This window comes from Falco naumanni, chromosome 13 (assembly GCF_017639655.2).
Source record: "Falco naumanni isolate bFalNau1 chromosome 13, bFalNau1.pat, whole genome shotgun sequence".
Classification (NCBI taxonomy): Eukaryota; Metazoa; Chordata; class Aves; order Falconiformes; family Falconidae; genus Falco; species Falco naumanni.
This window is the reverse complement of record NC_054066.1, coordinates 17,003,017-17,025,292: the sequence shown is the minus strand read 5'-3', so window position 1 is coordinate 17,025,292 and position 22,276 is coordinate 17,003,017. Positions and strand designations below refer to the sequence as shown.

General features: G+C 46.5%; 1 protein-coding gene across 4 annotated transcripts in view; it reads left to right on the top strand.

The window, feature by feature from the left end:
• LOC121096717 (interleukin 1 receptor accessory protein) overlaps nt 1-22,276 on the top strand; it is a 49,267-nt gene that overhangs the window by 9,436 nt on the left and 17,555 nt on the right. For 3 of the 4 annotated variants that reach the window (XR_005830664.1, XM_040613112.1, XM_040613110.1), the window contains exons 2-5: nt 6,743-6,810; nt 18,925-19,210; nt 19,971-20,160; nt 21,895-22,051. Coding sequence is in view for 3 of the 4 variants with exons in the window: in XM_040613112.1 (XP_040469046.1) it covers nt 6,744-6,810; nt 18,925-19,210; nt 19,971-20,160; nt 21,895-22,051 (700 nt within the window). In the remaining variant the exon portion in view is untranslated. Of the gene's footprint in view, nt 1-6,739; nt 6,811-18,924; nt 19,211-19,970; nt 20,161-21,894; nt 22,052-22,276 lie in introns of all 4 variants that reach the window. The other variant, XM_040613111.1, reaches the window with a different exon arrangement.

The window sequence follows — 22,276 nt, the reverse complement described above, 5'->3', positions numbered from 1 at the left end:
AATGCAGCATGCTCTGCCTGCTACGTAGCTGCCAGAGTATAATCAGCGGCACCCTGGGCTTCAGCAGAGCAGTGTGCAAGGTCTGTAGGATTTCTGCTTTGCCGAGCCCTGAGAGGACCCCAGGAGAACTGCTGAGGGAGGGAGAGGGTACTGACTTTCTTCAGACATATTTTCAAGCACACACCCCCCCCCCTTCTCTCCACATGTCTGGATTGTACTTTTTTTCCTTTTCTCTTGAGAGAGGGAAAAATAGCTTCTTCCTCAGAATTCTGATTGTTAGCCAGATCTGTTGAGCCAAAAGGATGCCAGGAGATGGTGTCTAAATGCCAACAGCAGATCACAAATTCCCTGCCTGGCAATCACCTTTGTGCCCCAAACATTGGCACCGACAGTGGCAGATCTTGCACTACCAAGGAAGCTCCCAGAAATGACCTGCTGTAAATGTCTCCCTGCTTTTTCCCAAGCTTCTGAGCTCAAGGTGCTGCTGCCTGCTTTGCTCACGGGAGCTCTTGGTGCCCTTTGAAAGGTCAGCCTTGCTTCTGCGGTTCACGCTGCTGTGTTGAAGGAGAAATAGCTTGGGACGACCTCCTGGAGTGACCCCAGAGTGACACACTGCTGAGTTCATTCATCCCCATGTTGGGGATTTAGTAAAAAGTAATTAAAAAGTCAGCAGGCTGCAGCCCTTGGCCTGGATGTGCAGTGCAGGAGGCCAGGGAGGGGCAGTGGTGGGTGATGGGCAACTGGAGCTGCCTGGGATGCCTGGTGTCATGTCCTCAGCTGGCAAAGAGCTGGCTGAGCCACTGACAGAGAAAGCTGTTCCCAGATATTTTTGGTTGGATGAGGTTTTTTGTTTTGTTTTGTGGTTGGGGGTTGTGGTTTTTTTGTTCTCGGTTGTTGTTGGTTGGTTTGTTTGTTTTTTTTTTTTAATTGTTTGGCTTGGGTTTTTTCCTCTTCTGGATGCTTGGTAGACCTGGGTATAAAGCTGTGCATAAGCACTGTAGCCCCCCAGTGCTGGGAGTCAGTGCTTCCAGGTCCTGTGTGGCGATGGCCAGCTCTGGCCGAGGAAGACAAAAGATGCTTTGTGCTAGCGATGGGGGAGACCTCTCACCAGGGCATCTTTCCATCTGACTCTCTCTAGTTTATTTTTCTTTTTCTCTCAGTTCTGCAAAAGCAAGTGTTTAATATCTGCTGTGATTCTAGCTGGTGAAAAAGTTTCATACTGCTCAAATCTAAACCTTCCCTTTGGTTCTGATTATATAAATTAAACTTATGATAGAAACAGTTCAGAACAAAATCCTTTCAGCCTGCTCTGTTGTCAGGCACGTGATAGCCTGGTGATTGCACCTACCCTGGCAAAAGTGGGACTTCAGCATCGATCTCTCAGGTCCATGCCTTGGATGTGTCACCATTAGGTGCGCTGATTGGGCCACACTTAAGGCTCCCACAGTATCCCTGATTGCGGGCCAGGCTTCAGCCCTGGCTGATTCCTGCTGAATTGTGCCTGGCTTTTAGGGAGCTGCTGCCAAGGCAAATTGGGCTCACTGCCCTTAGGAGAGATGTGGATGTGTTTCCGAGGACGGTGTTGGGGGCCCTTTGTTGGTCAGTGTGCCTGTATCTGAAGTGATGACTGTGGCGTAGTGTGTGCTGGAGCAGGGAAAGTGCTCTGAGCCGCTTATGGAGTTCATCATCAAACTGCTGCTGGTTTCCTCCCCTTTCTGATTCTGGAAGCTGGCTGGGAAGGGGAATTTTAATGAAAATGCTGATTCCTCCTGGGGAGAAAAGGCTGGCTTTCCAAAACTCGTCACCTGTCTTTCTACCCACATCTCTGGAGATTTCAGTGTAATGTTATGTTGCTCAGGAGGGCTGTCTGCAGGACTGGCCAGCTTGCTGTAGGAGTGGCTCTGCTTCGGGCAGGGGTACAAGTGGAAATGCTGACGCCGTAGCAAAGGGCAGTGCTGTGCAGTGCCCAAATGGCCTCCGGAGGAGAGGCAGGGTCAGAGAGACGCCGCACAAATTCCAGCTAAGTGGCACCAAGATGGTTTATGCTACAGTAATTCCTCCCTTTGTCTGACATACTCCCGTACATACTGAAAAGCAAAAGTGTTTCCTGGAGGGCTGAAGGGCCTTTTCCCACTTTCCATTAGTGTTTTTGCTATTACTTTTCTGCAGCTGCTTTTGCAGACTGCCTTTTGTCTACCTTTTGGATTCTTTGAATTTACTTGGACGGTATGTCTATTTTCCCCATAAGAAAACCCAGCAAACTCATTGAGCAGCCTTTTCCAATGCTACTGTGTGGCGATGCAGGAACCCAGGGCTTGTGGGCATGCGGTGATGTGGGAGTGGGGGAGCTGTATTCCTCTCCTGAGCACCAGCCCCACTCTGCAGCCCATAAGCCTTCAGCCCGAAGTCCACGTGGTGTAGAAGCAAAGCGCTTTCTAAGCTAGCCCACCCTGATTCTGTGCTACCTTTTCTGTGTCTGCATCCCTCTTCCTGGGGCCAGTCCTGTGCTCTTGAATATTTTTGACTCAGAGGGGCCTGGGACACAATTACAAAAAGAAAATAACATGTAAAAGTTGCTTTGGCTGGTGTTATTTTTTTCCCTCTTTATGAAACAGCTTTATTTTAAATGCCCTTTCAGCCAGAGCACTTAGTGGCAAGGTTTTGAAGGGCACTTTTGTTCTGTGTGCCATAGTGTGACTTCTCAGTGAAAAGCAAAAAAGCTGTCAGCTCTCCCTAGGTGCCGGTGGTTAGGAGGGACAAAGGCGTTTTCTTGGAAAATGCAGTATTGTTCTGTAGAATTGGTACAGTGTCTTTGAGAATAGGTGTACAGTAGTTACTTTGAGTGCAGTTCTCTTTGTTAATTATTTGACAACTGTCTTGGGTTTTATAATTGTTTGGAAAATGCGTAGGCTTTGCGGGGTCCATGCTGTTAAAGGCAGGAGTGAACAATTCCTTGCCTAGGTCTGTTTGGGAAGGGTGTTTTATTAAAAGGTGTTTTCATCGTGGGTTTTTTTTTTCTGACATAAAGGCCACTTCTGGCCAGTAGCAAATGAAAAACGAAACCTTTCCATGAGCTGTACTTCTAAGAAAAGGAGACACTTCTGTGATACTGTCTCCCCTCACCCCACTTTTCTTTGCTCCCCAGTAGACAGACAGTGAAAGTTTGAAGAAGATGCTCAGGAATGAAAAGGATATAATTTCTAACTTGAAACAAATGAACATTTCAAGTTCTTTAAAAATTCTAGCGACAGCAGTGATGGATCATTTTCCCCAACTGCTCTCTGAATTATTATTACTAAAATGTTAATTTATGGAGACATTAAGAACACCTTGGAGTATATTGGTCTCATGAGAAATTCCTGGAGCGCTGAGGATCTATCACAGCTCTCCAGCCTTCTGGCTGCTCTGATTGCCTGCTTTCTAGCTGTGGTATGATTTCTAAGCTGGTGTGCTCTTCTGCTCACTAATTTTATTCCTGGCTCCCTTTAGTGTTTGCTTTTTATTTGATTGTGTACCAGAGGTGAGATCTGTGACCTTTTTGGGTGGACACAGTTGGGTGAACCCCTCTGCTGCAGCCTGGGGTTTGTGCTCTCTGGCCTCTGGCTCCTGTTGCAGCCAGAGATGCTGGTGTTCCAGTGCAGTGGCACCGAATTGTGTGAGAAGTTAGTCTGGCACCAGTGGAATTGCATCATACGCAAGCAAAATGTCAACGTGCTTTCTGACTTCACGAGACAAAGCAGCAGGTTGCTGGAAGAGGCCGAGAAAGCTCTTCTGTTCCTGGCAAGACTGGGGTGGGTTGTAGTGCTGTGGCATCAGGTTCTTAGGGCATTGCAATACCCACCCCCTCTCTCTGTGACTGAATGGATGCAGTGCTCTTTTTCTGGTGTCACTGGCAGGCTCACATCCTCCCTGGGGAGAAATGACAGCATTGTGTGACCACAGGACTTGTGTGGGAAGACCTTTTTCTTTGGGACGTATCACAGATTTCGGGCCATTTAAACCTAAGCATCACAGTGCTGGTAGCACTAGTACACAAGAATTGGTCCCTGCGCTGTGTTAGTAGTATGAACTGTCAGGTCCTGTGGCATTAATAGATTTTTATTTTTGGGTTTTTGTTTTTTTTTAATAATGATGTGCCACAGGAATGGAGCTAGACTGCAGAAGCCATCCTGCCCAACAGTCCCCTCTATCTTCTTCACTGTGTGTGTGAGCTTGCCGTTTCTTTACCGAAGGGGGAGAATCCTCTTCTTTCATCTCAGCTGGCAAACGCTGGCATGGTCAGGGCACCCAGGAGGTTGTGACAGCTCCCCTTGACCAGCCCTTGACCCTGTGCACGTGCCTTCTGCACCCCCCGTGTATTCTGTGTAGTGTGGGAGCAGCCGGGGCTGTCGTCAGCCGAGTCCTGTTCCTGTAATGGAGAAATTGTTGTAATCTGACAGGCTCTGTGTCCATCCTGTCTCCACCGATAAGATCTCTGGAGAGCCTGGAATGAACCAGAAGCGAATCACGCTGTGTAGAGCTTCTGATTTTATAGCTGGGTAGAGCAAGAAACAAGAATTTTCATACTTGCAGACAGAGCATGGAAAGCTAGATACCTTGCTCGTGGGAACAGAGACCTGGTGGTTTTTTGGAGCATGTTCTTACGAGCATAGCTAATGGATGTAAATATTAGCTTGCTGCAGAGCTTGTGTATCACTGAGTGAAACGTAGTAGTTTATTTTGGCCTCGGGCCACGTAAAAGGCCTTCCTGTAAACAAGAGAAACTCATCCAAAGTCAGTAGTTGTTCCTGCTTGCTTCAGAGCTGAATTCGGTGTGATTTGTGCAAAATGCAGGAGAAAATCACTGGAAAATAAGGTTGAGCTAGGACACGCTGTACATTTATCTAATGACAAATGGAAAGGGTACCACAAGGGATTTTTTATTATGGGAATGATTCCTTCCCACTGTTTATATTCCTTCTCTTCCAGCTTCTGAACTTCCAGAAGTTCCTAAATTCCTACCAGAAGCGCAGCATGTTGGTTCTCTCTGTCCTATCTGATGGCATAGAGATGTTTTATCTTTTTTCAGCATTTCCAGAGGGTAGGAGTACTGAATTTTGTTTCTTCCCCATGGAGTCATCTTAAGTGACACTGGGAGCTGGTTGTAGGTGGCAATAGAGAAGGGTTTGACTAGAATCTGGCATTTCAGTTTGGATGAAGGAGGTAGGGGCAGCCAGCCCTCTCAGCTGGACTCCAGGGAAGAAAACTCACTTTCTTCTCAGCTTCTTGCCTGTTTCTGAAGGCCTAATGGCTTCCAAGGCAGACTGCAGCTGTTTGCATGGACTGTGTGGGGAAGAGCAGGCTTGCTCCGGATTTCCTTTGTCTCTTCGAGATGAACCCATCCAAAAGCATCATACAAAGGCTTTTCAGATGCAAGCATTGAAAAGGAAAGATTAAATATCCGCTGCTGGATTTTGAGTTCACATGTCCCATTCTTGTTAATCTCTGCAATCGGTACAATTTTAGGTGCTGTCTGCTTATGCTCAAAGCCCTTCTGTGTAATGCATATATTATGGACAGGTTTATGAGGGACATGTTTAAGGGAGCTCTGTGGTTTCTCTCCCCACTCTTTAAGCCTACCGTGATGGAGCAGATTTCCCTGTCATCTCATGAGCATGTTCCTGACAGTATCACCATGCTCATTACCGCATCTGCCCTGTGGAGCTGAGATGCTAAGGTGAAGTTCTGCCTTTTAACCATTGCTTCTCCCTTTGTGATCTGACAGCACCCAGGAACATCAAATGCAACCTTCACCCCATTAATGAGAGCATCTAGTAAATGTCGGTTTCTGTGACTGCCAGCTTATAAGTTGCATCCTGGAAAACCTAGAAACACAGGGAAGTTTAATTGCAGTGAGTGAATAGCTCTGAGAGCCAAATACCAGATACCGGAGCGGGCAGCAAGTGAAACTCTGGCAGTGTGTATTTATCTCAAATTACAGGAAATTGTGCTCTGTAGTGGTAATGGAGAAGCCTGAGGTGGTATTTTGCCTATCAGTACTGCTTTGAAAGTATAAACCTTTGTTCAGGTCCCTTCCAAAAAGCGTAGAAACCTGGTGCCTGTTTGTTCCCGTGAGGTGGCTGTTCCAAGGAGGGTTTGACTAGGAAGAGCTGGTGGAGCCTTGACCTGCCTGAAGAAACGGGGTGAAGCAGTCGGGACTCTGGTAGCCACCCTCTTTGCAGGTCACCAGCAGCAGACCTTGCGAATACGGACTGTGCTGGCGTGGTTGTCACACCGAACTGTCAGATGCCTGTTCAATGCAAATGTGCTTCAGCTGCCACTTGCCTTCGTGGGTGCTTTCTGCACTCGTTCATAGAAATGAGCAGAATGAATCTTGGCAAAGGACCTTGGTGTTTTGGGAGTCAAAGCTTGAGATTTGTAGCCTGCAAACATCTACCTTACTCCTTGTGCTCACAGATCTAGGCTATGCCGGTTACTGAAGGCAGTGAACTGGGCTGTACTCTTCTGAGCCATCACCTTCGGGGCTTGGAGAGCTCACACAGGTGCCTGTAGGCAGAATGACACTGCCATACAGATGCTTTTCTTAAGGAATCTTAATGAAACGAAAAAAGAACATAACAGAATTAAAGGATCGCTGTGTGGGTGGAGGAACAAACACATACACTCAGAGTTAAAAAATTGTCTGCAGTGATCAAGTAGCGTCAAATGACCAGATTCTGTGTTGTGTGCTTTGTCTCAGCAGAATGAAGATGGTCTGTGCCGTGCTGTTTACGCTCTGGCTGCACATGGTCACCCTTGGCAGTGGCTCAGGTAAGACATGGCATGCAATGGGTTTGCCCGCTTGTTGTAGGAAGAGCTGATCTAAGGCTGGAGAAAGAAAACTGGCTGCAGTGATTTTAAGCATTTGCAGTATTCCTGGGTGAAGTGGTCACGTGTAAAATACTTTAACATTGTGTTCATGCATTTTGCTGGTTCTATGTGAGTATTGTATAATGCTCATGCTATGAGCATGGTGTAAACAGGTGCATTAGCAAATAGCAATAAGCACCACCTTGACCTAAAAGTGCTTTGCAAATTCAAGCTGCCTACTTAGTTGGTATTGTTATACCCCTTCTGCAAGGGGTGAAACCAGGGCTTGGTATGTGGCACTGACTTGTCACTGAGCTGCAGGCAGGACCTGGGCTTGAACCTGAACTCTGCTATTCCTGGTTGGATCCGGAGGGGGTTGAAATTCCAGCTCTTGCATTCTGACTCATGCCTCAGCAACGCAAGGGGAGAGGGGAACTTCTCAAGTAAGAGAAGCTCTCATGCCCGTCTCACTGAGTCACTTTCCTGACAGGAAATATGTTGTCATGCTCGCAGCTTCTCTGGCACACGTTCAGCCCAGCTCTTGTGAAGAGGCAGATTGTGCGTGTCTCGGCTCCGGACTTCCTATTTGGGGGTGGAAGGAGACAGCATGATTTGCAGGAGATGAGTGGAAAGGGGGAGGCGGGGAAAGAACAGGCGCTGGCTTTATAGGGGAAAATGTTCAGAAATAAGGCCTGTGCAGGGGATTGAACAAGTCATGTGTGTGTGTCTCCCCCCCTGCCTCGAGCCCTTGCCCCTCTGCGGTGCTGGCAAACAAAACTCTGAGCAGATGAACAGCTCTTGTATTGTTATCTCTTGGACCATGCTGAATTACTGCAGCCAGATTCACAACATGCACCTCAGGTTCATTGCAGAGGCTGAAGGCTGGGAGGCTTTTCTCCTTAGGTTGCCCAGGGGCTGCAAGCAGTCACAGTAGGCTGTAGTCTTTAGTAGGGGATGCCCCATTCTGGCTAACAGGGGTCTGATGGAAGTGGTGAACAACGGGAAAACAGCAAAGGAGAAATAATATACAGCCCAGATCTCCTCCGCTAAGTGCTAGGTAGTAGGAGTACCTGGGGAAGGAGGGACCCAGTGATGTGGATCACCACTGCTTGCTGGGAAAATCCCTGCTTTGCATGTGCTTCTGGACGTGCTGTTCTGCTCTCCACCAACGCAATATCCTCCTCTTGCTGAGGCAGCGTTACAACACCCCACGTGCAGTCATCTTGGGCTTTTTCAGAAACAGGAGGTAGGTGCGACTGAATCAGGATTGCCCAGGAAATGTTAAAGCGACTCTATAAGCTGACACCATCAAGTAGGAGCTGTGAAATGAGCACCCTAGTGTTTGGGTCACAGAGGCTTGTGCCAGTTGATCTCTCAGATTTCTCCATGCATTTCTGGCAGGTATTTAGTGCTTTGTAAACATTCTTCCTTTAGCATAGATTTTCTGTATGTCTTCCTTTAGCATAGATGTTCTGTATGGGATGGTTAGAGCCCTTGTAGACTGCTGGAAGAACGTGAGTGTCGCAGGACATGTGATCAGTTAAAATAAAATTCTTCTGCAAATCCACTGTAGTATATGTGTTTAATTTGCTGCAGCTTTGTGGATGAGAGACCTGCTTTTCAGTTCTGAGCTTCCTTTTTGTTTCATGGACATCATAAGCCACTTTAGGCTGTCAAAATATCTTTTTTTTTTATTTTATTCATAACATGCTTGGATGGTTGTTTGTACTTGGATGGAGGGGCAGCCGTCTGTGCAGCCCTCTGTTACTCTGTGGGGTTTCCTGGGACTGGCACCAAAAGGCAGCTGAAGCTCGTTTCACCCTTGCAAAGTTGTAAATACAGAACAGTGTGGGAGACTGGACATGCTCTGATAATGTTACAGCATTTGGGCTTGCTTTTTATTCTCGGAGCCGGGAGCATCGGTGAGGGGAGCAGAGCAGAGGTTATCCAGAGAGAATGCAAAAGGGCTGTGCACGGTCTGCAGCTGCCGTGGTGATCTCCTGACACGAAGCAAGGCCATGAAGATGAGTAGGTCTCACTGGGGAACCTGGCTCCTAGGATATCAAGATGTGTAACTTGGTGGGGATTTGTCATTTCAGCTGGATCTCTTTATGTGCTTTGCTCTAATAGCCATGTAATGTTGTATTGTTGGGACCAGCTCTCTCTCCAGCCCAGACTGGCAGGGGCAGAAGTAGGAGTCCTGTTGTGGTTTGCTGCCACTTCTGCCTGCCTCTCCAGCCCTTCCTAGGGGAGCAGCACAGTCAGCACCAGTGACTGGGGACTGCCCAAGCCAGGGGTACCAGCTCTGCTGAGTTCTGAGCTCTTTGAGCTTACAGAGGGGACGAGGAGCCAACATTTACTAATTTTCAGCCATAAACCACCAGCACTGCTCTGGCTATAATGCAGATGGCCTTTCCATCCAGTTCAGCCAGTATGGCTGACAGTCTCCCTGGCAGTGTGTCAGAAAGCTTGACGTTGTACTTCACTGTACTTACTGGAGAGACAAATCTGCAAACTTTGTTCTCCTCCCAGATTTTACAAACAACACTGTGGCTCTAAACATCTGTTCTTTGGGCTTTGCTGTTTCTGCTCTGTGTGGAGGCTGGTGCTGAAACAAAATCATTTACTGAAAGGGAGTTGCAAGCTGGAAAGGGAAAGAAATGTGATCCGAGTAGTGTAGAGTGAAAGACTTGGAGTCTGAGACTGAATTTGTGCCTGAGTCTGCTACTCACTCGTGCTGTATGTGTGGGCAAATCTCGTCTGGAGAATATACACGATCTGCAGTGCCTGGGTTTGAATTCCTTACTCGTGACCTTTGGGACACTGTTTGCAATGGCACTTGGGGTCTTCTGCTTTCCTTGCCTCAGCTAAGCCATCCCTAAGATGGAAATAAGGCTTAGATCTCTGTGCTTGTGTTGTAGGGTGCTTAATGAACCCAGATGTTCTGATACCCAGAGAAGGATAGCAAAAAATGATGAACCCCATTTCGATCCTACAATGATTTCTTTGGCACTGTTGAAGTAATATAAGTATACACTGGCTTAAAGGAGACAAAAAATGAGCCAGACAAAGAGCATAACAGCCAGTATGAATACGGTATGATATCTTCTTGTTTCCAAATAAAGTTGACCTATGTTAGACACTGACGTACTTAAAAGATGTAGCTGCGGTTGTGCTCCTTGTTCCACTTTTCTCTCTCTGCTAACCAGGCTGCTTTCTCATTCTCTAAGAGGTCTCAGCTTTTGCAGGGTGAGGGCTGGGGAGAGCATCGCAGTTGGAAGTATTGTCTCGGGGAATTAGAAAGGCAGAAGAATACTGGTGCCAGGAGAGCCGGAGCAGCCTCATACTGATTATCTAAAACACCCGCCTAGTGCGAACAGGTAACTGCTGTGCATAGTCCTTTGATGGGAGGAAGCATCATGTTTGCGTAGGAGACTCCTCTGACAGCTCTTCTGGGATCTCTCAGATGTGCTGTGTGGTAGGATGAGCCCAGGACTGGGGCCAGCCTCTGCCCAGAGTGACACCCCAGCGTGGCAGGCAGTGGCTGTAAGGCAATCAGGAGCCTCTGTCCTGGAAGTTTGACATCAGGCTTTGCTGTTATTTGATGGGTTGTGAGCATGTCTCTTGCACTTCCCCATACCAGAGTCTCTCAAGCTCTGGTTTTGTCCCCTTGGAAGTCAGCTCCAAAGTGCCAGATGTGACCAGTGTGGATTCAGGTGGTGGCTGGAGCAGCAAAGTTCTGACTGCAGCAAGCCACAAACAGAGGTCCGGCTCTGGGCATCAGAGCTGCCGCTTGCAACATCTCTCCCAAGTGCCGATCTGTGCTGTGTGTCTCACGCTTAGCAGAGAGGCAGAGCAGTTACTTATGGCCACGGGAAATTTGCAGATTAATAAATTACTGTCTGTAAAACACTTTGAAGATGGAAAGCCCTGTGCAGCTCCTCAGGATTATTACTATATAGCTCTTATTCTACTGATGGGGTTCCAGTGGCCTTATTTTCCTTATGATTTGTGACAGCCCCAGAAGCTGAGAAGCTTATTTTAATGTGTAAAGTCAAAAGAAAAATAGATTAAACTGCATTATTGTTTTCTAAAGAGACTAAATCCCTCCCCCATCATCTTCTCCTGGGATTTCCTGACTTCCTCCTACTCTTCCAATCTCAGCTTCTTGTTGTCTTAATTTAGGACATGATTTTATAACCATCCCTACCCATCTGTGAGTTACTGCGGTTGTAGAAGTTTATGGTGCTTGGGGGCATGAAGTTATACAACAGCAAGGGTGTTGCAAGGTGCACAGCCCTGAAGGGGAGGGAAATAAAACCTGCAGAGCAGAGCTGGCCTTGGGTGGAGGTGTGTAATTGCAGCTGCCAGCTTCCCTCCACAGCAGCCCGTGTTGTGCCTGCCAAGGAGATAAGACCTCACATCTGCTTCTTGTCAGCTGAGGAAGTGGCTTGTGAGAGGTGAGTTTTGTGTACGCATCAAGGTGATGTGACCCATCTGCATTGAAGTGCTGAAATATGTGGGGGAAAGCAGCCTGTTTAGGGTGTGTTGCTGATGTGATGTTGGACAGTTGCTTTTGCTCCTCTGTGTGTATCAAATAGGGCATCAGGGGACATCAGGGACCCATCTCCTACCCTCCTTATCAGTCATGTCCCCCTGCTGCAGCTGCACAGTTGTGCACTCAGTCTCGTACATTTTGCTGCACACAGGTAACTTGTGCCAGAGTCGTAGACCCTTATGGTGCATTTTACTGCCTGCTGCATTTTTTCAGTTCCTGTCCTCATCCGAGGACAACTGCTGCAGTGGGGTTTTTTTTATGCAGACATCCCTGTGGATGTTTGTGGTGAGCAGTGCAGAATTCTTGACTGCATTTTAAAGCATGCGACAGAGACCCAGGTTAGGTGCAATAACTAGGCTGCATGCATTTAACTAAGCAAGCCTGTGGTAGAGCCAGGGGTTGAGCCTGGATCCCAGTCTGGTGTCCCAGGCACACAGAAGAGCCCCTGCCAGCTTGAGCACAGCTCTGTGGTGGGGCTGATCAGGTAAACTTGCTTTTCAGGCTGCCTGTCCTACAGATAATTTTGTAATGGGCCGTTCCGTTTCCTCTCCCTGTCTCTCTCCTCCTCCCGTGCTGCTCTGCTTTGCTTCGTGCAGCAATTTCCTCAATGAAGTGGGATGGAAAGTAGCTATTTGCTCCTTTTCTCCTTCAGGCTTTGAAGCAGTTCATACCCCTACCTTTATCGTTTTGATCTCAATTTTAAAAAAAAGCCTCCAGGAAATCACATCAAGGTTGCTAGAGAAAACCAAATACTATTTTTTTTTTTTTTTTTAATGGCCTAGTTGCTGGAGGTAACTGAAATACTCTGTGTCACATGCAGTAAACACAGCTTTACGCACAGAGAGTGAAGGCATGGAACTCCCTGTGGAGCAATTTTAAAAGACCCAACAACTGCCCCTCCTCATGTTACAGGCTGTGCTTAATTAGTTAAGGAAACTTGGAAGTCAGGAGCTACGGACTCCATTACAGAATCATTGTTTTTTGGATGTTGTGCCTTGGATGCTTCCTCTGAAGTCAATAGAAATTTATGCAGTTAGCTTGTTTTTTGTGAATTTGGCAGAAAGGCAGACCGTCACACCTGTTTAAACTAGACTTTCAGGATCTAAAGTTAAACAACCACAATATATAAGTGTTTTTGGAAATTATGAACCATTCTGCAACAGAAAGTCCTTTTCCGTCTTCCTTTCTCGGCTGTCCTAGCTATTTAAATGATAAAAGTGGTTGAGGAGAGAGAAACTTCATCCTTGTGTACAGCATTCAGTGGAGCTGCTTCCACGGGGGCATCACAGCTCAGCGGCAGCACAGGATGGACGCGGTGAGATTCGGGAGAAGCGTAAAACGGTGTCGCTGGTGCCATTGCAGCAGAACCACATGGATGGGGCTGGGCTGTGTGCGCTGTGTGTCGGAGCTGGTCACAGGGGGGTTGTGCCAGTACCACTTCCACTTACTTGCTCTGTTGGAGCGGCTGTGGGAGGAAGGCAATGAGGTTATGACAGGCCCTTTTTGATGTGTTTGCACTCGAAATCAGATTATAAATTCCTACAGTCTGTGCAGCTTCCAGGCTGCCTGCAAGGCTGCACTGAGCTATGACCAGGTTTTAGGCATTCTGTGACTGCTGTTGTTGCTGCAGAGATAGTGGGAGCAAATGGTGAGGGCTAGCTGATCTTGGCTAGGGCTAACCCACGTTCTCTGTCGTTCCCACCAATTTCAGTGTGTTTGGATCTGCGTCTCTTCTCCCAGTTCAGGAAGGTGTTCTCATTTGGTTTGTTCCATGCTGCCCTCCCTGCGCTGTGTTGGGTACAGACTGCTGCCCTGTCACACTGCCTGACTGCTCAGCTGCTGAGCGAAGTACACAGCCGGGGAGCACGGGGTGGTCTTGTGCAGGATGCGCGTGTGAAAGGAAAAGCACAGACACAGCGGAAGAGTGGGTGCTCCTGGCACCAGCGTACATGGAAAGCACACCCATGCATGGTGGCCAGCCACAGCTAGAACCTCCTGTGCTCACAGCGCAACTCCTCCGTTCAGCCCGGCATCCTCTGCTTCCTTCTCACCGACTGCTGTGAGCTTGAAAGGGGGGGGGGGGCGGGATTTTTGTTTTTAGGTAGTAATGATTAATTCTCACTTAATCGCTTGGTGTGACCAGCTTTTCCTGCCTTTTTCGTGCTGATTCTTGCATCAAGCTAACTGCTGGCCTGGCTGCGCTTCCTGGGTGGAGGCTGACTCCTATCAGTTTCGCTTTAAAGTAATGCAGCAGGGGCAGCCAAAGAAAGTAGGAAGCTGTTGAGGTAGTACAGCCCCATCTGATGCCGCTGCTGAAATGGTATGGGGAAGAGGGGTCTGCCGTGTCATTCGGCTGGCAACATTGACGGCTTTGTGTCCTGCTGCCACTGCACAGTCCTAGTCTGCATGCAAGGCAGGCTCCCTTCCAAAATTAGAGGCAATTAAGAAGGGCACATCAGTTTGGCAAATGACAGGGTAATTTGTGCCGACATGATAGATGGCTTCTCATAAGGATGGCTCTTTATTTCTTCACAGAAATTTTAACTAGGGGAAGCTCTTGTTTGTAGCCCCAGGGGAGGCAACGGTTAGAGGCAGTGTGGAGCTGGCAGAGTTTTGGCTGTTGAGAATTAAGTACCTCCATTTAAAAAAAAAAAATATGACTACATGGAAATGCCAAACTGAGTCAAAATGGGACAGCATTTCTTGATGTGGCCTTACTCAGGTTTTCTTTTTTGATCTATGGGTTAAGCAGTTTGTCTCTTCTTAAAAAATCCAAATAACTGCACCTATTTAATCTCTCTTTTGATGTGTAGGTGCTTGTAATGGGTGCTGCAGATGCATCTTGGGAACATTTCAGGTGTGTGTATTCAGAGCTCTGTTAAATCAGTCACAATAAGGGGTAAGCAAAGGTTTCTAGAAATGGCTGGTTTTTCCTTTATGAAGTTGAGCAACATAATTTTTTTCCCCCCTCTCACTTTCTGCTTTCCATCTGGAGAAACCACTTTCTTCAGCTTTGTTTGGCTTCTGAGAAGGAGCCTGTTTTGGGATACCTGGTGTTTAAGGGTGTTGTAGCACCAGATTCAGAAACAGGACAGATCCGACTATTTCTGTAACAGAAGAGGTTTCTGTCTCTTGCATCAGTAATAGATACCCTTATAAACACAGATTGCAACGTACAGCCCAAGCAAGGAAAACGTTTAGAATTAACTGCCAGATCACCTAGTTCCCAGTGTGCATCAGGGAGCAGCAGTAGTGCAGCAGCCCGCTTGTATCTTCATCTCAAGGCACATGAAATCAAGATGGGCATCCTTATTCTAACCTTTCTGTATGCACTTGCTCTTCCAATGCTGGAGACGGGTGTTTCCTTCTACCATGCAGCCTCCCTCCAGCCTGTGTAATCCCTCATCCCTTTTGCCAAGCAGTGCTGTGGAAACGGGACCCCTTGTTGCCTTTTCCCTACGTTGTTTCGGGTAGGTATTGTGGGTCATGGATTGTCTTGCTGTGTGATTACAGAGCACCCAGCAGTAAGAGGGGTCAGTTGAGGCATCTGCAGCACACCTCATCGGTAATGAGAAAAAGACGGCTTTTCAAAAGTGTTTTGCAGAGGCAATTCTAGGGAGTTGTTTTTGTGGGGTGGTGGATTTTTAGAGATTTTTTTTGTATCCCTGAGTCACGTACGTAGTGCTCCCTTTGCTACAGTATGGAAGGGACTATGGAGTTGCATATAGCTCCCCCATCTCTTCACTGGTTTCCATTTGTTAGTGAACCTCTGAAGTCAGAGCATGAATGCTGATCCCACTCAATTTAATCAAGAGCTGCCCTTAACTCCAACAGCTGTTTTGTGCAGAGAACATTTCAAGAGAGAAGAAACTCACTTTCTAGGTTTAGCTAGTGAAAACAAGTGTGAGTTGCTGCAAATGGGCACAGCACCATAGAAGTTGGTTCTGTTTCTCACAATTAAAATTGGATCCTTGCATCTTCTTTCTGCAATGCCCCCTCAAATATTGTTGCTGGAGTCAGGATATGTCAGAGTGTGCATGTGTATACATATAAATATGTAATTTTTTTTTTCCATAGCGGGAGCTGCTTTATGCCAGTGAGGTTCAGTGTGAAGTCATGCCATTTTTCAGGCTATCTCGAGTTTAGACTGACATCCATCCAAGTAGCTGCATGCAAATGTTAACAGCAAATAGACTCTGAATATCCCAATAAAGATTAAAATAGTGGATGGGGCACAAAATACGGCAGGGAGCTGTTGGATGCAAAAAAAATTACAACAATAATAATGCAAGCATCCCCTCTGCTTTTACATGTGTGTGAGGAGTGCAGTCAGCTGTCTGGGCTTGGCCCATTCACTGGGGTCTGCTGCAAAAGTGCCACCATGGCAGAGGAAGCTGTTGGCACAGGGAGAAGAGCCACGTCACAGCCAAGGAGGAATAGGCTTACAAAGGTGTGTGTGAGGGATGCCCTGCAGTCCCCTCACGTGCCGTGTCAGGCAGATCCCAGCTATCTCAGGCATAAAACACCCCAAAAAAATCAGAATATCAGTACTACTGTCAGGATGGCGTGGAGAGGAGGGAAGTTGTGTGAAGCACCACAACTTCTGTCCTTGGTGTTTTATGCATGAAGGAGGTCTCAGTCCAGCCTGTGGTGTTTCTGCCATCTCTGCTGTGAGCAACGGGTTGTGGCTTTGTCCCCTGAACCCTTGGAGCTCTGCTGGCCTGGCTTTGCCCTGGCAGCCAGGAGGAGCCCGGGTGGCAAGCACAACCTGCCATCAGAAGCTGCACAACTGCTCCTGCGGTCTGTGGTGTTTCCAGCACAGTTACGTGCTGTGTTTGGCATTCAGCTCAGAGCACGCAGCACCCCAAGGCAGGACACAGGTGGGGAGTCTTAGGACTAGCTGTTTGGTGTGACGGCGCTCCTGAAGTCAGGTGAATTAGCCAGCTCTGAGACAAAATCTCCAGGTACAGCTCTTATAGTAAAAGAACAATAACAGTTGCCTCTTCCCCAGCCAAGAAGACGAGGCCCATACGTTGCTTTTGAGTAATCTAGGGAGAAAAAAAGTAAAATAATTGATTTATTTTCAATAACTCATTCGGGTAGATTGGGTAAGTAGTTTTACAATGCTGATGTATAAGCTGTTGCAAAATGCAAAAGCTGTTCATGATTGCAAATCGCATTGATCCTGACTCAAAGAATTTCAGTACTGTAATGTTTTGTATAGTTTTCTTCCTGTCCAGTCCTACTATTTGAAGTAATAAGGGCAATTTGCTTTTATACAGCGAAGATGAGATGCCAAATTTCAGGTGCGGGGAGGAGAACCCAGGTTCTTTTTTTCTTTTTCTTTTTACAGATTACAGACCTGGATGTGCTGCTTTCAGAGGGAAAGCCTTTCTTTATAAAAACAAATGCCGTCCCCCACCAACAGTAGTCCATGCTTTAGCATGTAATTAGCAGGCAGTCTCTGGCAGGGTCATTTGTCTCATTTGCTACTCTATGGAAACTTGACCATGCCTTATCCCAGTTGCTTGACCCCACCAGCATAAAGCAGTGTTCTGGTTCCAGTTGCCCTTGACCATGGTGCTGACTATGCACCTTCCTATGGTAATAAGGTTTCAAATAGTGGGTCGTTTTGTCTTTCAAAATAAGCCTTGGCACTGGTTGTGGTAGCAGCCATACTGGATGGTGCTGTGCAGTTTTGAAAAACATATCTGTATGGGTTTTGGATGATAAGCAATGGCACTCTCCAGCCATGGGTTTGGGGCTCCTATGAGCAAATATTTGTATTCTGGGCAGTTTCACAGTCTCTTCCTAGCCCAGTTCACTCTCTTCCTCCTGAAGCAGCACACTGTCATACGCGTGTTTGGCATACCGCAGGAAGAGCAGTGCAGTTTGTATTTACATTTATGTGTAAACCTGCCAGGAAACATTTCTATTCTTACCGGCCCAGATTCCTTCTCACTGTGACTAACCATTGCTGAGCCACAGGAGTTAGTATTTCTGCCTTTAAGCACTGTGGGCCCATCTTCCTAAAGGTTTATCTCTCTACTTTTTAAAATGAAGTATGAATTTGGGGCCAAGCTACATCCCGCTGTCTATTTAAGGAAGATAAAATGTCAGAAATCCTGTTTTGCACCTGTGAAATCAGTTCAGAAGAAATGAGCTCAAAGAGTATATTGTATTCTGGTTTTCCTCTTGGCATGAGTTCTAATATCTGCAGACTGGAGAGGCTTTGCGGTGTTGTTTGTGGTGTGCCTGTGATACGCTGAGACGCACTCCTGGGGACCGCTGTAGGCAGCATACCCCTCTCCCGTTCGACTCACTTTGGGCTCTCAGATATCTGGTTGCCCTAGCTAATGCCTCCCAGCAGCTACAAGAGATGTGCTGGGAAGCATGCTGTGCCATGCTTTGCCTTGTCAGCATGGGGAGGCAGGAGATGCAATGACAGCAGCTTCTCCGTGTGTCTCAGCTGGCATTAGCAGTGCCAGTTGCTCTCAGGTTTGCTGACACCCTGGTACCAGGCTGTGATTGCACCAAGTCCCTCTGTGACTGGGCACCGTGATGGGTAGGAGGAATGGAGTGGAAAGAAGCGCTGGGAGGAGAAATGGGTTTTGACTGTGCTGTTTGTCCTGAAACTATCCGTTAATGACAGAAAAAACAAACAAAAACAAAACAAACAAAAAAAAACCACCACCAAAAACCCACAAGAAAAGGCACTGCATGGCTTTTTTCATGCTGCCCAGTCTGTATGTCAGCTGGAGTCTGCTGTGAGCCATGCTGAGCCTGTTGAGCTGTGCTTGGGGATTGCATGTAGGGGCTGTCTGGGGATCCCCAAAGGAACCTGCTGCCACCTCCTCCGTACTGTCTCTTCTATCCCTCAGCCTCCCTTCCCGAACTTCACTATGAACAGTCACTATTTGTCGCATACTTGTGCTCATACTCTGTGTTATCGCAGCGTGCGCAGGCATCGCATGAATCCATCCCAGGAAAGGCAGTCCGCACTCCTGGAGCCCACAGTCCAGCCTCTGGCAGTGGCAGTGGCCCATAGCTCTTAAAGGAGGGTTGATGTTTGCGTTGTTGGGGTTTTTTTCCCCACTCTTATTTCAGCACCTCTATATTCATCTTCCCTGTCACTGTGCATTTATGCGCACACACCTCTAGCGTTTTCATCCAAATTTTATCCTCCCACACAAGATTTTAGGGTTGAATTTTCTTGAAGCTCTCTAAGAAGCCTGGTGTTATACAGCAGTATCCTATCCTATTGTTCTGATGGGGGATAAATAGCTTGGAAGAAAATAGGAGGTGTACAAATGAAAGTAGAGGTTTGCAGGTTCTCTAGAAATGAATGCAGTATTCTTGCTCAGCTTTATAAAAGCCCAGTTTTCTTCCACTGAAAACACTACATCTCTGCCTCTGATTTTAACAGGGGCAGGACTAAGAGCTGTGGGGAACATGGGCAGAACTGTTTGTCTTCTGCAGACTTGCAAGCTAAGGTACCTTGTCTTTCCTGGCTGCAGAACGCTGCGATGACTGGGGTGTGGACACCATGAAGCAGATCCAGATTTATGAAGGGGAACCTGCCAAGATCAAATGCCCGCTTTTTGAGACCTTCTTGAAGTACAACTACAGCACAGCCCATTCTGCTGGCTTAACCCTGATCTGGTACAGGATTGCACAGGACCAAGATCTGGAGGAGCCCATTAATTTTCGTCTCCCGGACAATCACATCAGTAAGGAGAAAGATACCCTTTGGTTCTGGCCTGCTCTTCTGAATGACACTGGGAATTATACATGCATGCTCAGGTAGGTTGTGCGGTGCAGCTTCTATATGTCTTCAGCATAACTGAAGGACTTCTGTGGAAGCGGGGAAAATTGTGCTGTTAGCGCCAGTCCTTTCTGTAGGGAGAAGACCATTTACATAAGCATTAATGGGAAAAGAATGTTACAATTATAAGACCACTCAGTGCTGAGCCAATTTACGTTGTAATAATGCTTGGAGCCTTGCAAACATTAATGAGCATGCCTCTCCTTGCTAGCTGCAAGTGTCTGTGAAAATATTATTGCAGAGCCCATGGCAAAATCCACAGTCACTCACCATTAAGAAGTGATCTGTGTGTCTAGAGTAAAGATAGCTTCAAATGCAGGGGTAATGTTTTGACTGCGTGCTAATTTGGCAAAGATTCATGAGATTCAGACTTCTAGGAAATTAGAAGTGTCTGTAAGTGTGCTGCAAAATGAACATAGCATCTGCTATGCATTGAGCACAAGAGCTGTTTTTGATCTTCCTCGTGTTATTTCTTGCTCATCGTGTCTTTGACCCTATTATCTGCTTTACCAGCAGGGGAGTGGATGTTGCTTGTTAGTCATCTTTACGGGCTTTTCTGAGCTAGTGTGGCCATCTCTGACAGTGTTTTTTCTCCCATTTATAAATGAGTCAACTAAAGCTGTATATACCTCATTAGTGCTATGATGCTCATTACTGCAGATGTGTTTTTTATTTCATACCACTGGTATAGGAGTAAATACTTCTCAACTAATCAGCCCTATCCTCCTTTGTCCTTAGAAATACAACCTACTGTAGCAAAGTTGCATTTCCTTTGGAGGTTGTTCCGAAAGACCAACACTCTTGTGTGAGCCATTCAATAAAACCCACTGAGGAGATGTTCTACTTGGAGCATGCCAGTGAGATCGTATGTCCGGATATTGATGGGTTTTACCCTGCTAGTGTAACACCAACCATCAAGTGGTACTTGGTAAGAAGGACTTATTTGGGCAGTGGGGGAATACAGTGTTGTATCTGAAAAAGCAATGGTTGGCGGGAGGATCATGGAGCTGTGTTTCAGAGTCTCCCTAGTGATGAAACTGTTAATAAAGCTTTTAAGAGCTTTGTTTCCTCCTTCAAGGGTAAAAATGCTTTTGGAAGGGAATTGAGACCTAACACTGAAACCTTTTTGACCAGCATACGCAAGTGGAGAATATTCTAGCAGGGATTTAGGAACTTCAGTTTAGGCTTCAGGCGGTATGCCTGACCTGCTGTGTGAGCCAGTCACCACCCCTGTAAAGGAAGCTGTGATTCATATTCCCTTTTCTGTAAAAAAACCCACCTGCTAATGGAAGTAGTGTCTTTTGCAAAATCCTTCGAGGTCAGGAAATGAAGTACATCAGGCCTCTTTGCAAGGATCATGGTTGCCTTGTTTGACACAATTCAGGACACCTCTGTTCTGAAGATGGGGACGTCCCTAGCCCACCCTCCATACTGCTCTGATAATTAGGCTGTTTCCAGCCATTCTTAGGCTCTTGCCTACAGAATTACTGTTCAATTTTATTAAATTTTGACCGCAGTGTTTCTCTCTAGGTGGATGCCTTTAGTCAAGAGAGAATAAGAAATCTCAGGGGATGTGCAGCCAGGGGGTTATGGGACTGAATTCTCTAACCACTTATGAAGTGCTTTTGGATTTCTAGGTAGAAGCTTCTGTACGAGTGAATTTAATAATAAAGTTGGCAACAAATGTATCTGCTGATTTAAAAAAACAACAACAAAACACACCAAAAGAAAAAAAAAAAACCAACCCAACAAACAGTTCTAAAACCCTTCAGGAAAAACTTGGGTTTGTATCCGAGAGGAGCAATTTCACACCAGTAGTTGAAATGCTTTACTTGTACTATTCATTGAAATTCACATCTCAGCAATCAATTAGCAGAATGAAACAAAAAGCCCCATGGAAGTAATTTTTCAGGCAGCAAGTCATCCCATGCCTAATAAAAATCATTAAAAATGGTATATGACCCCTGTCTTAAACTGCTCCATTAGGATGTATCTGCTTTGGAAATGTACCATTCAGAAATAATCTCTTAGAAAATGTGCACATCTTTGGGTTTTATGACAATCAAGATGTCATCTGCATAACCCCTTTCTGAAAAGGGATCTCTAGCTTGGTATTTGGCAGAGGTTTCCTGCCTTGCTTGACAGAAAGGGAAGAGTTATTAAGGTTTCTGTACTACCGATTCTCATTTGCCAGTTGCCAATTTTGGGGTCTCATCCTCAGCTGAAGTCAGTCAGGGTAGCTTGATTAGTCCCAAAAGAGACAGGCTGACATCAATGGGGGACGTGTCCTTTAGTCTTAGTATTCATTTCTGAATACATCATCATTTTCTTCCTGTCTCTCTTTGCTTTCACTCTTCAGTCTGCTGAGGTACTCACCTTGATTGCAAATGTACTTCTGGATCAGAGATCTCTCTTTTTATAAAATGGTCTGTATTTAAGGTGGGGTACAAGTATTAGGGTCATCTGCTTCATCACCTCATTTTCAAGGTGAACATACCAGTTTGTATTCCAACATGCTCGAAGTTAATGGTGTTTAGGTCTGACCTACATCACAACCCCAAGTGTCATATTCGTAGTTTAAGAACAGATCTTTGTAGTAGCATTTAAATCAATATTTTAATTCTGAATCCCAAAACTCAAGTGTTTTTCTGCCTGACTCCAGAACTGCAACTTGGTCAAGGGCTTCTACATCCAAGGGCCCAGGCTTGTCATTGGCATTGTCCGCAGTGCATATAGAGGGAATTACACCTGTATCGTGACATTCAAGGACCATGGAAGAACCTATAATCTCACCAGAACCATAAAGATGAAGGTGGTGGGTAAGAATGACTTTAAAATGTGTAAAATGCAGGTGGACATCTGCAAAAGTGGTAAAAACAGCTGGAAGGGTCTGTCACAGGATCCGTTTGTGGTTGTGCTCAATCTGCGTTACCCAGCTGAGCATGTATAATTTTGCTTGCTGGGGTCAGCCTCGTGTGACTGCCCAGAACATGTTGCGCTGGAGGTCCTACCTCCATGCCAAATGCCCCGAACAAGAGTGACCA